The 12,723-nt window shown below is 53.9% G+C and overlaps 1 protein-coding gene and 1 long non-coding RNA gene across 4 annotated transcripts in view; one reads left to right on the top strand and one right to left on the bottom strand.

Moving 5' to 3' along the window:
• Positions 1–12,723, top strand: part of ABR (ABR activator of RhoGEF and GTPase) — a 178,057-nt gene that overhangs the window by 95,614 nt on the left and 69,720 nt on the right. For 2 of the 3 annotated variants that reach the window (XM_004267086.4, XM_033423303.2), the window contains exon 3: positions 10,226–10,324. In XM_004267086.4, the coding sequence (XP_004267134.2) occupies positions 10,226–10,324 (99 nt within the window). Of the gene's footprint in view, positions 1–1,100; positions 2,079–10,225; positions 10,325–12,723 lie in introns of those variants that run through there. The other variant, XM_004267088.4, reaches the window with a different exon arrangement.
• Positions 1–12,723, bottom strand: part of LOC125962089 (uncharacterized) — a 279,527-nt gene that overhangs the window by 87,411 nt on the left and 179,393 nt on the right. The gene's annotated exons all lie outside the window — the stretch shown is intronic.

Raw genomic sequence — 12,723 nt, forward strand, 5'->3', positions numbered from 1 at the left:
TGGGAGAGACACTTGTGAGCTAGAAGCATCAGGAAGATTTTGAGGAAATCCCTGACTAGAGACATGGTTTGGGGGCTGGTGGGAGATTGAGGGGATTGGCGTGAGTGGGGCTGGAGCTTCAGGGCTCATTACTCAGAATCCGGAGTTTTCACTTGACCTGTCCGGCTGGTGGCACGTATTATACAGGTTTATAAAGATAAGTAGTGGGCTGGTCGTGTGTGAAGCTGAATTTGATTCCAAGATGCCAGGTCCAGTGATAAAATGGGACAGAGGTGATATTCAAGGAACAACCCCCCCCCCACACACACACACCTCCCAACCTTCCCTCAAAGAAACACAACCAACTGCAAGAAGGCAGCAACCTTGTCTGTGGGCCTGATTCAGTGCACAGATGTGTTTCATTGAGGCTGCATCATGTTTTGTTTTTTAAATATAATTTATCTGCCATCATTTTTAAGTTGAGAGCTATCACCTAACAATCCGGATTCCAGCTTCTCTTGAACAATCCAAGATGGGGCAACCTTGAGCCTGCACTGCCCCTGGCAGCCAGCAGCTGGAGCTGAGTGACAGTTTCTTCAGTTCACCTGGTCCCTACCTGGCTCATTTCACTAACTAATCTTACCTGCACCCTCTTGGGTGCTGGAGTTGGCAACCTTTGCCCTAGGTGTTGTGAAAGAGCTTTTCCCAGCTGCTGCCCTTAAACTCCACCCCCATGAGAGTAGATGGATTACATCTCTGGATGGGGCTAGGGGACCAGAGTTTAGCTTCTGTAACCATGGAAGAAGCCAGGGGAAGCAGGCTGGGGGTGGGCAGGGCTGGCGTGCTCCTGGTCCTGGGTTAAGTGTACCCTCCCCTGTGGGGCTGGTTCTACTGGGCCCAGGCCCCTCTTGAGGGAAAAGAGCTCTGAGGAGGTGTGGTGTTGCTAATCGGCAGCATCTGTGAGTAGGAGGTGTGGCACCTCCGGCTGCCCGAGGCGGCCCAGCTGCAGCCCCTGGCTGGCACTTGTGCTTTCGTGGCGAGGCAGGTCAGGCCTCCTTTGCACAAAGCCTTGTTCCCTCAGCCACGGTGGCGATGGAAAGAAACTATGGTTTCTCACCAGGGCTTGGCCTCCCTTCCTCAAAGGTGTCAGAGCCTGAGGCGGAAATGAGAAGGGGCTCGTAGGCATCCCAAGGTGACACCGAGGTTGGCCCGGGGGCCCGCGAGGCTGTGCGGGCAGCTGCTCGTCCGCTCCGCCCCCGCCTGCCCGCGGGGCCGGTGAGGGGCTGTAAATAAAGCCTGTCTCTGGGAAGCGGACCTCCCCCTGCGCCCGGCCCGGCTGCGGCCTCGTCGCCCCTCCTCCGCGCTCCCGAAGCCTCCGCCAGCCGGCTGGCCCGGCGACCGCAGAGAGGGAACGGCTCCACCTCACCCGTCGAGTCGTGCATTTCCTGTGTCTTGAGAGCGAACGCGAACCTCCGCGTCCAGGAGGGCGGGATCTGTGGGGCCGGCGGCGGCGGCGGCGGCGGGGCGCCCGGCCGGGCTGGGAGCGGCGGCAGGGAGCGGGGCCCCGCCTGCCTGGAGAGCCGGCGCGCACGGCAGGAAGGGCCGCGGCGGCCGGCAGGGGCGCGCGGGCTCCGGTGACAGCCCTGGAATCGCGGCGGCGGCAGCGGCGGCGGAGCTCCCCGCGAGAGGCGGCCGGGGCCGCACGGACGCCCCGCTTCCCCTTTCTCCGGGAGGACCCGGAGCCGGCGGGCGGGAGAAGGCTCATAATGGAGCCTTTCATCGGCAGCCGGTGGCCGGGCGCCAGGACGGACTCCGGGGAGGCCCGTGTGCTGGTTTAGGCCTGCCCTGCACGCTCTTCCCGTCCCCGCCTGCCGGCCTCGCTCCTGGGCGCCGGCGGCCACGGCTGCCGCTGCCGCTGCTGCTGGGACCCTGCTTCCTGTTTGCCCTCCGCGGCTCCCGCTGCCATGGAAGAGGAAGAGGAGGCGATAGGCTTTTTGGACAAGGTCCTGGAGGATGAAGATGTGTTTCTCCTGGAGGAGTGCGAGCTGGGAACCCCGACCAGCCCCGGCTCAGGGTCCCCATTCTTGGTGGCTGTGAAGGTGGGAATGTGACACGCCCTGGATGCTTGTCGGGGGAGGGGGCAGGGCTCGCAGCTCTGACTGCCGAAGTCTGTGCGGCAGAAATGGCTGATTTGTGCACAAACCTTGTGGCCGAGTGGAAGCACCTCAGCCTGAGAGGGGCTGGCGCCTGCCTGCCAAGGGATGCAAGGGGCTGTGCTCTGGGCACAGCTGTTCCTGGGGGAGAGGCGCAGTGCCCGCCGCCTCCCCCTGGACCAGTTGTCCTCAGGGGGAGTGGCTGCTGGCTTTCCCCAGGCCAGTTGTGCAGAGGGCTTTCTCTGGCAGTGACATGAGTCCCCTGGTGGGCACGCCAGTGGTGTCAGCCTGCTGCCCCAGAGGAGCTGGTCGACGTGAAACTAGGAGGCCGTAATTCCTTGTTTCCGTGGCAGCAGTGGGATAAGTGCACTTGTGAAGTTCAGGCCAAGGGAGCCACTCTCTTCCAAGCAAGTGGAATCTGGTGAATCTGGGCTAGGGCATGAGAGCATTTGGAGAGATCGAGAGCCAGAGGTCCCTGAACTTCCTTGAAGGGAAAGAATTGGATCAGCCGAAGAGGGGCGGTAACAGCTGGCTTGGAGGCAGGAGCCAGGTGGCTAGGCACTTTACCCAAGGTGGGCATAGGCAGGAAGCATCTGCTGGACCCCAGCCCACCGACTCTGGGGCTGTCTCGGCAGCAATGCCTCTGTTTAATCAGAGAAGTTGCCTCGAAGGTAGAGCAGGAGGGGAGTGGTTGCCTCAATCCCCTTCTCTTCACGCCCCCCCACCCCGCCCCAGGGGCCGGGATTCCACTTGAAAGTGCACCAGTGCTGCCTAAGGCATGCGCACCACACCGTCCTTCCTTTCTTTCACCTCTAACCTCAGTGTTTTGCTCACCTCCTCTCTGTTCTGTGGCTTGAAGGGAGGGCCAGTGAGAACGTATGGCAGGGAGTTCACAGACTGCAAGCCAGGCTGCCTAACAGAGAGCGCCCATCTTGTGGGGCCCGAGCCTGTCTGCCCTGGCAGCACTGCACCCCAGAGGGCATGGTGCACGGAGCATTGCTCTGGGCAGGAGGCTGTCGCTGAGCCTCTCTGGGCCTCTTTGTCCCTCCTGTAAGATGGGGATCACTGCCCTGCTCCACCCGTGCTACAGTGTGGATCAGAGGAGGAGCTAATGGAGGTAAAAATAGACTGCAGACCCACGGGTAGATGGCTGATGTGTGGAAGGGGCGGAGCAGTCGCTGTAGGCCTGGGTGTGGGGCAGAGAGGAGCCGTAACGGGAGGCTGGCAGTGGCTGGCGCCCCAGCCCTGGTTTTCTCATCTGGTGCTAGCTCTGCACACTGGGGTAAGTCACATCTCTCACTGGGCCCCCAGGGCCTTGCCCTTAGGGTCTGCCCAGCCATCCCAGGAACAGGATGGGGAAAAGTCTGTTTATGAGGCAAGAGCACCTGCTGGGAGCTTAGTAGTAGTAGTGTGTAGGGTGGGATCTCTGTGGGTTCCTCACGGCCCTTCTCTGAGACACCCTCCCCAGCACAGATGGGGTTCCACTCATATGCTGCCTTATGGGTCCTCCCTTACTCTGGACCTCTAGTCTGGCTTATACCGGGCTAGCCCCTGTTTCATTCTGTTTGGAACTCTAGACGTGTGCCTCTCTCCTCCAGGGCAGGGCCCTCTTGTTTTCATTGTGAACGCTGCACGGTGCTTGGTGTGTGGCTGGTGTCCAGTGGATTGGTGGAATGAGTGAGGCTCCATGGGGCCCACACAGGGCGTACCATGTCCCTGGCCTTATTCCATCTCAGAGGTTTTCTAAGGAGGAAGCACACGGATACCAAAGGGGCTTGGGTGTACATCACACCTAAAAATGCTGTTCCTCCCAGAGCCCTGTGAGCGCCAAGATGGAGTCTTCCTCTCTGCCTCGCCGCCTCAGTGTTCCCGGACCTGTCTCCAGCACTGGGGGGAGGGCCCCTTTCCTGAGTGTTGGGGGATTCCAAGCCCCCTGTCCCAGCCTGAACACGTCTAGGATGCCCTTCTCCTCTACCAGGCTTGGCCATCTATAGAGGGAGAAGACGAACAGAAAGCTCATTGATTCATTCAACAAACACTGTCAGGTTGTGTTCTATTCAAAGCAGGCTGCCTGGGGGAGGAGACAGGTGAACAAGGCTTGGTCCTTTCTCAAAGAGTTCACAGTTCAGGGTAAGGGGGCAAGTTCCCAGATAATAGGAACATAATGAGAAAGTAGGCAGGGCCATGAGAAGGGTTCTGATAAAAGGGTACTAAATTCAGAGGAGGAGGGCCCACTTCTCGTTGAGTCAGGGCTGGACTGGGCGCGTGTGTGTGCACGTGTGCGTGGGCATGTGCACATGTACATGTGAGAGGTCAGGGCTCATTTCTGGAGGGTGTGCTCCTGTCCTGGGCTGTGGACTGGGCATACTCCTGCATGGTAGACTCTTCTTGGTGGCTGGTAGAAATCCAAGGCAGTTCTCTCTTTGCTATTACTTCAGGAGTACTTACCTTACACAGCAGTCGTGTTCCTGAGCACATGTCCAAAGGCCAGTCCTATAAATCAATCCTGTTTTCAGTGTGATTTCCGAGATGCTTCGTCTTCCTGGGGGACAGATGCGAAGATGGCAGCGCTTTTCTCCAGAGCTGGAGCTGGAGCTTGCTGTGTGTTTCAGCCCACACTCCCCTTTGAGGAGTTAATGGTCTATAAACTGATAATAACGTGAATACTGATAGCAGCATCACCTCCCCTCTGTAAAACGTTGTGTACGTCCCCCACATCTTTCATAGGATTCTATTTAAAGGTACCTAGGGCTGATAGGGGCCTTGCTATATAAAGAACTCATTTGTCAGGAATTTTGAAATCCTTTTGTAATGCAGATTAACCCTTCAGGTTAATTCTGTGCCGATTTTTAATGGATTATCTGAACAACCTGTGTTTCTTTTTCACTTGGCCAGGTCTCCGCTCCCTCCATGTGCAGTGATGGCCATGCCTGTGTCCCCCACTTAGGTTTTTTTCCCGAAGTGTGGGCCACATACGAGATGATTTGAGGGATGATTTTAGGTGGCACCTGGATATATATTTTGCACTTTAATAGTTAGGCGTAAATTTTAATGTATCTTAGAAAAAAATAGGGACTTCACTGGTGGTCCAGTGGTTAAGGCTCCGCGCTTCCGCTGCAGGGGGCACGGGTTCCATCCCTGGTCAGGGAGCTAAGATCCCACATGCCGCGTGATGCAACCAAAAATAAAAATAGAAAAGTGACTTGCACGTCTTTCCTGTGATTTCAAATATAATGCTTGGGATAAGGCTGTGCTTTTAAGAAGCCAGTTGTTGTGAAGAACAGTATTAAGTAAATAATAGTGCCGGTGGTACGTATGACAGAACTGCAAAGGTGTGGGATGTGAATAGCTGAACTCTGAAAACACTGCTGGACCCCATGGGACCTGCCTGCAGCTTCAGACAGCAGGGAGCCCAGAATATGGAGATCTGCCCTTTAGGAGGGTCCCCCAGCAGTGCCCACCCCACTACCCCCCCCCCCCCACTCTCTATTCTGCTGAGGAATTAGCTGAAAGAGACCTCCCTGGTGCCTAGGGCTGGGGAGAGGAGAGAATGGCTGGAGTTGAGTCCCTGCATCGACTCAACTCAGGGAGGGGCCAGCTGTCCTGAGGCTGAGGCTGATTCTTGGCATGGACATAGCGCCTAGACCCAGTGGCATCTGCTCTGACCAGACCCCCCCCATCCACGGGGTGCTCCTCGCAAACTGGTGTGGCCCATGGACTGAATTCTACTGTCTGTGGAGCTGCTTGGCCTAAGGCTCTGAATTGCAAGTGGCCCTGCTTGTTCAGCCCACGTTGTTGTCCTGGAGGAGGTCAAGGCTCCTGGAGAGAGTCTTGACTTGGCCTGGAACCAAACCTTTGGAGACTTTATTTAGCCCCGACTGTAGAAGACCAGGCCGGGCCAGGGCCAGCTAAGCCTTACTTGCAGATACTGTCCCTACCAGAGTGACTTGACCTCTTGGATTTGGGGCCTCAGGCTGACACTTTCAGCCCAGCAGATTATGTAAAATACTGGGCATGAACGAGCCCCCCGTGGCTGCTGCATTTCGTAAGCTCCACTTGGGGAGGAAGTGGGGACAGTGTCACTCAGATGGCAGCTTCCTTGTGCTGCAGGACTGGCAAGCAGCGTGGCACGGGCTCTGGGGGCCCTGAACTCCAGAAAACCCCTCCCTGGAGATTCTGGGTGTGTGGGCACCTCTGGAGGGCTCTTTGGGGGCAGAGACTGTCTCCTTCACTTGTCTTCCCAGTGCCGGGCACATGGTGGGGAATGAGTGAATGGATGTCGAGCCCTGGTGTTTTATGGGATGATAATAGCTCCAGGAGGATTGAAGAAACAATTGTGAATTTCCAGATAATTCCAAGCCAGGGACAGGTGGGGTCTGAGGAAAGTGAAGATGGACGAGGTTTTGGGTGGTAACTGACAGCAGGCCACCTGTTGGTAAAATGCACAGAATTTAATTTCACATCCTTTCCCATCACCTCCACCCCCACGCCAGCCAAAATGTCAGGGTGAATGTGGCCCAGAGTGGGGACTCTTGGGGGTGACTACTTACTGCCTTCTGGGGGGTTCTTTCAAGATTGGACTCAGGTTGGAGTCTCACGAGGAGCGGGTCCTGCTGCAGTGGGCCGTCACGGGGCCTGACACAAGGGTCTGTGCTCATGCCAGGGCGGGTGAAGGCTTGGTGGGGCTGTGAGTCACCGCGTCTTCACCCTGGTCCTGGTCCAGCCAGCTCTACATTTAAGCTCACGTTGTGCTTAAGTGACTTCCTTGAGAGGGTGTTTGCCAGGCCCTCAGGCAAATCCCCAGCTGGCAGGGAACGGGAAGGGAATGGGGCACAGGAGGGGAGCGCTGGCCCCCAACGTGGAGGGCGAGTTCCCATTTGTCAGGCTGGGGAAGCAGCAGGTCTGACCTCGACCTCCACTCGCACCTCCAGGGCTGCGAGCCCTGCTCCAAGCTCCGGTCTCATTCCTTGGAGGGGGTGCTGCCTGCCTGCGATGCCCACAGCTCTGGGCAGCTGGCATTTTCCACTCTCTGTGCCTCAGAGGGATAATGATAACACCTTCTAGACTGTGGGATTCCAGTGAGTTAATCCACGGAAAGTGCTTAGAACAGTGCCTGGTACTTGTGAAACCATCAATAAATAACCATTGTCTCTCCCTAAAGCTTGGCATCCATACTGGTCTCCTAATGCTGCCGGAAACAAATTACCACACATTTAGTGGCTTAAAACAACACAGATTTATTCTCTTACAAGTCTCAAGGGTCAACAGGGCTGCATTCCTTCTGGAAGCTCTAGGGGAGAGACCCTGTTTCCTTGCCTTTTCCAGCTTCTAGAGGCCCCCTGCATTCCTTGGCTCCTGGCCGCATCCTTTGTCTTCAAAGCCAGCAGTGTAGCATCTTTCAGTCTTGCACTCAGTCTCTCCCCGTCCCCTTCCGCCTCTCCCTCTCCTTCTGCGGGCTCATAGCCTTTTCTCTTGCCTGCCTCTCACAAGGACCTTTGTGATTACATAGGGTCCACCTGATCATTCATTCCCAGGATAATCTCCCCACCTAAAAATCCTTAACTTAATCAATTTGCAAAGTCCCTTTTGCCGCATAAGGTGACATAGTCACAGGTTTTGTGGATTAGGAGGTGGACATCTTTGGCAGGACCTTGTTCTTCTATCACAGGATCAGATTACATTTCAGAGACTGGGAGAGGCAGCCTCCAGCACAAATTGCTAACTAGTTTGCTGATGGAAGGTCAAGGGTTAAGTCCTTCACCTGGGGAAAGGGCAGGAAAGCCTGTGAGAACATGCTGGGGTGGCCATGCAGCAGGGGGAAAGCAGCTCTCCTTCGGACGTAGGAGATTTCTGGTAGCTTCAGACACTCTCCCAGCTTATGCTAAGGGTGTGCATTTGATGCCCAGAGAGGGATCTGTTTGAGATTCCAGTTAAGCATCCAAAGCTTGAGAAAGGAACAGGAGAGTGAGGAAATCATCAGAGCAGTGGATGAGACGAGAATTTGGTGTTCGAAGACCTTCAGGGGAATCCCAGCTCTGCCACTTTCTGGCTGTGTGGTTCTGGGCTAGTCTCCTCCCTCTTTGAAATCTTATTTGCTTGTTTCCATTCTTATAATGGAAAAATACAGTACCTCCCTCAGGGAGGTATTTGAGAGAGGAATGAAGCTAAATGAGAGAGTGGAAAGGACTTACAAGGCGCAGGTGCCCACATGTTCGGGGCATCACGTGGTGCTGGGCTTTAGGGGTGTCCAGAGGAGTGTGACGCAAGTGCTTCAAAGACCCTACAGAATCACCGGGCAGGTAACAAGACAGGGCGCGCGTCAGGTGCTGCGGCGGTGCCACAGATTCTGACACGAGGGCTGACCCTGCAGGCCAGAGGCTTCAGCTGTGTCTTCAGGAGAGAAGACCCCATGTGGGAGAAGGCATTTTAGGCAGCAGGGATGGCGAGAACCAGAGTTCAGAGGCTGGAACATTCCTGGCATGTTGGAAAGGCAGAGATCTGATGGCTGTTGGGGAGATTGGACAAGTAGGGAGAGGCACTAGGAGCCATTGCAGGTGTTTAAGGAGAGGATATGCTGAACCCGCATCACACTTTGTAGTCATATATTTATATTCACTCGGCTTTTGTGTTTTTTTGTTTGTTTTTTAACATCTTTATTGGAGTATAATTGCTTTACAATGGTGTGTTAGTTTCTGCTGTATAACAAAGTGAATCGGCTATACATATACGTAAATCCCCATATCTCCTCCCTCTCACGTCTCCCTCCCACCCTCCCTATCCCACCCCTCTAGGTGGTCACAAAGCACCAAGCTGATCTCCCTGTGCTATGTGGCTTCCGCTTTTGTTTTTTAACGTCTTTCTTTCCCACTAGATTATAAGCCACATGAGCACAGGGGCTATTGAGTGCTTGTTTCCCGTTGTATCTACAGGGTCTGGTGGGCATTTGTTGAATGAATAAATAAATGAGTGAAGAACCTACTTGAGTCCCCCAGTAATCACATTTTGCAGCATTGAGTCTTTGACAAGCCTCAGGTGTAGGGTGGCGTTCTGGGAAGGTTCATCTGGCTCTGGTGAGTGGAGCGGAGGCAGGAGAGAGCGGCACTTGGAATCCAGTGGGGAGTGGGATGCTGTGGGTCTCTACCACAGCAGAGGAGAGGGTGGCACAGAGGGAAGAATCCTTGCAAGAGATGAGCAAGGACACTTTGAAGAGCTTGGGGACTCAGTGTGGCAGAGGAGGGGGAGAGAGGAGGAAGAGGGGGCCAGGAATGACTTGGGGATCTTAGGTGACAAGAAGAATTTTACGTCTTTTCACTCAGGGAAAGTTTTCAAGCACTTCCTGTGTGCGGGGCACTGTGCTAGTTGGTGGCCACTCAAGGCTAAATGGGGTATGATCTCCACCGTAGAGGAGAAGGAATTCTGGAGGAAGGAGGAGGCCTGTTGGCGTCTGTGCCTTACACAGTCAGGAAATGCTGGCGGGGCTCGGGGGGTACAAGGGGTAAAGTTGATGGCCCACAGCCAGCACCTTCCATTGTGGGATTGAACCCCCAGGGACAGGAAGATACAGTCAGAGGTGTAGCTGGAAGGCCGCTCGGCCGGGGTTCCCATGCCCGCTTCCATCCCATCCTCTCTATCCCTACTCCTCTCTGTTTACCCATCACTTCCCCGGAGCACCTCCTCTGGCCCCTGCTGTGCCCTCCACGTGACCATGCCCTGCCTCAGTCATGACTCTGATTTCCCTTCTTAACTGTCTGTATCCCACCACCCCCACCCCCATTAAACTGCTCCCACACATGGGGTCAGGTTCTTTTCTTATCTTGCTCACTATTATAAGGTTGAATAGGTGGATGGATACAAATAAGGAAATGTGGGGGAAAAAAAAGGATGGGAGAGAATTAAAGCAAGACATTGGCAGTAGGAGTAAGGGTGGTTGTTTTTCCTTTTATATTTCTGTATTTTACAAATTTTCTATAATAAGTATTTGGCTTTTATCCCCTGCAAAAGCGTGAAAGAAGAGAAAAGAGGCGAGAAAACAGGCAGCTCAGGGTCGTGGCCTCCTTGCTCATGAGCTGCCGGCTTTTGACCTGCTTTTACAGGTGGAAGCAGGGAAAGGCCTGGAGATGAGGAAGCTGGTTCTCTCAGGGTTCCTGGCCAGCGAGGAGATCTACATTAACCAGCTGGAAGCTCTGTTGCTGGTGAGTATATACTCTGGGGCCTTTGTGCTCTAAAACTGCTTTTGGAGTTGGAGAGGGAGGGGGACCTGGACCAGTCCTTCCCAGGGGCGGGGTCTGTGGTACTCCTCTGCCTATGGCTTGGCAGCCAAGGTCACTGAAAAGGCCTCTCAGCCCCGGTTCTCCATTACCTGCCCTGGGAAAGGTAGAAGAAGAAGCACCACCTGGTTGGGGGTGGCAGACACTCCATCATCCCTGACTACAGTGCAGGCATTACTAATGGATCACAGTTCTCTGTCCAGGTGGGGTCTTAGCCTCCGACTCCGGCTGGTGCTCTGGGCAAATCTCAACAAGTCAGTCACGTGGAGACCTCTTTGTCATCCCTAGTCCCGTTCCTTCCTTCTCCCTGGAGTAGTTAACCGTTCGCCCCATCCTGAGGCCCTCTGGCCGGAAATGTGTTGAAGGGCTGTCTGTGTGGTTCTGAGAAGCTCTGAGGCATTAGACAGGCTGCCGCCCTCTGTGAATGTGCCTTAGTTTCGTCTCCAAGACGGAGGTGTTGTTGTGAGAATCGGACTGAGAGGGGAATGATACAGTGTTTTCAAAAGGCAAAAGTAACCACACAGACATAAGATGTTTTTGCCTCTGAAGAAAGTGCCTATTAGATGCGTCTGGATGCTTACTGTGCAGAGTGATTGTGGCACGTGAAGTCCTCTTCCTTGGGTGTTGCATAGTCTGAGACATCAGCGGGTATCAGAAAAAGGAGGGATCAGAAAGGTAGATGTAAATCAGTAGATAGTCATTCTTACAAGAATTGTAAGGTACGCATTTATGTACTTGCTGCGATGTGAGGTACTGTCACCCGGTGTCCCAGGGGACTTGGCATTTATTACCCCAGGAGTAACTATTTAGAGATGAGTAGCTGCTTTGTAACATGCTGGGATGAGTCGGTGGTCGATCTCACTGGGAGTTTGTTGGTCTGCACAGTCATTTTTTCAAGGGAGGAACAGTTTGGCAGGTCCATAAGGACTCGGGTCTGGGGCCAGAGCTAGGGCAAGACTTGACGCTGCCATTAATAGTAGACTTATTGCCCCTGTCTTTCAAACTGTGCAACTTAACCATTAGTGGGTAATGTAATCAGTGTAGTGGGGTGAACCAGCATTTTAAAACAAACGAGAAAGAAAATGTTGGCCTGCATCCCATGTAGTAAGAATAAGTACTATTTCATGCAACTTTTGGCTTGTGTGGATATGTGTATGTACGTACTGGGCCACATGCTTTCTTACATGCGTTGTCGGTTTTAAAAACCACTGGTGGGACTTTCCAGGCGGTCCAGCGGCCAAGACTTCGCACTTCCAATGCAAGGAACAAGGGTTCAATCCCTGGTTGGGAAACTATGATCCCACATGCTGCGCGGCGCAGCCAATAAATAAATAAATAAGTAAATAAATAAATACGTAAGTAAGTAATTTAAAAAAAAAAAAAAAAACCGGCTTTGGGCAAGCCATGGGTAACCTTCTTGAGCCTCAGTTTCCTCATCTGAAGATGAAAACAAGGCCATTACCTTCTCTCTCTCCTTCATGGGGTTGAGAAAATCAGGTGATCCTTTTGGGGACCTAGTACAGTGCCAGGTACTTAGACACCGAAATATTATCCGAAGGAAGGAGGACAGACAGACGAAATACACCTTACAAACTATGAATTGCTGTGCCCAGACACAGGGGCGTAGTTGTCATTACTTAAAGGATGCATATTTGAAAGAAGTTCAGAGGAACCAGACTGCCTGGCTTTGAATCCCTGCTCAACTGCTTACTAGCTACAGACCTTCAGCAGATTAATGAACCTTTGTGCCTCATTTTGTCCACCAGCAAACCGGGTATGCTAATATTAGTACTCTCTTCATGGGGCCGTTGTGACGGGTAAGTGAGTTTGCAGGGGAAGCTCTTAGAGCCTGAGTGTGAGTGGGTTCTAATTTTTCCTCCTGTTCTGGGAAAGAGCGCAGGTTAGAGCTTGTTTGTTTCTATCAACCCAGCAGTTCCCTGAAGGAAGGGGAGGTACATGTTCCCATCAGAAGCATGCCCCTCTTAGATTACAGCTCGTTCTAATCTGTCACTGGGCCTAATTTGAGTCCCATTTGTCTGGGTAAAGATAACAGATTTAGGGGCCAAAACACTCCCTACCTGCCTGCCTTTCTAACAGCTCACGCTCTCAAGGTAAAAACTGGGAGGCTGAGGCTGCCAGTCCTGGGGTGTGACCCAGGGTAGGTCCCTCCTCTTCCCCCCAGCTTGTTCATCCTGGCTTGGTTCTTTCTGGAGCAGAGGCAAGAGCTAGGGAGGGACGGGCCAGGAGGCCTGGTCTGCACCTGGAGGCCCCTCCGGAAGAGGGGGCAGGACCCTCCACGGCCACAGTCTCAGATGATAAGCCTC

Source organism: Orcinus orca, chromosome 19, assembly GCF_937001465.1.
Source record: "Orcinus orca chromosome 19, mOrcOrc1.1, whole genome shotgun sequence".
NCBI classification, from domain to species: domain Eukaryota; kingdom Metazoa; phylum Chordata; class Mammalia; order Artiodactyla; family Delphinidae; genus Orcinus; species Orcinus orca.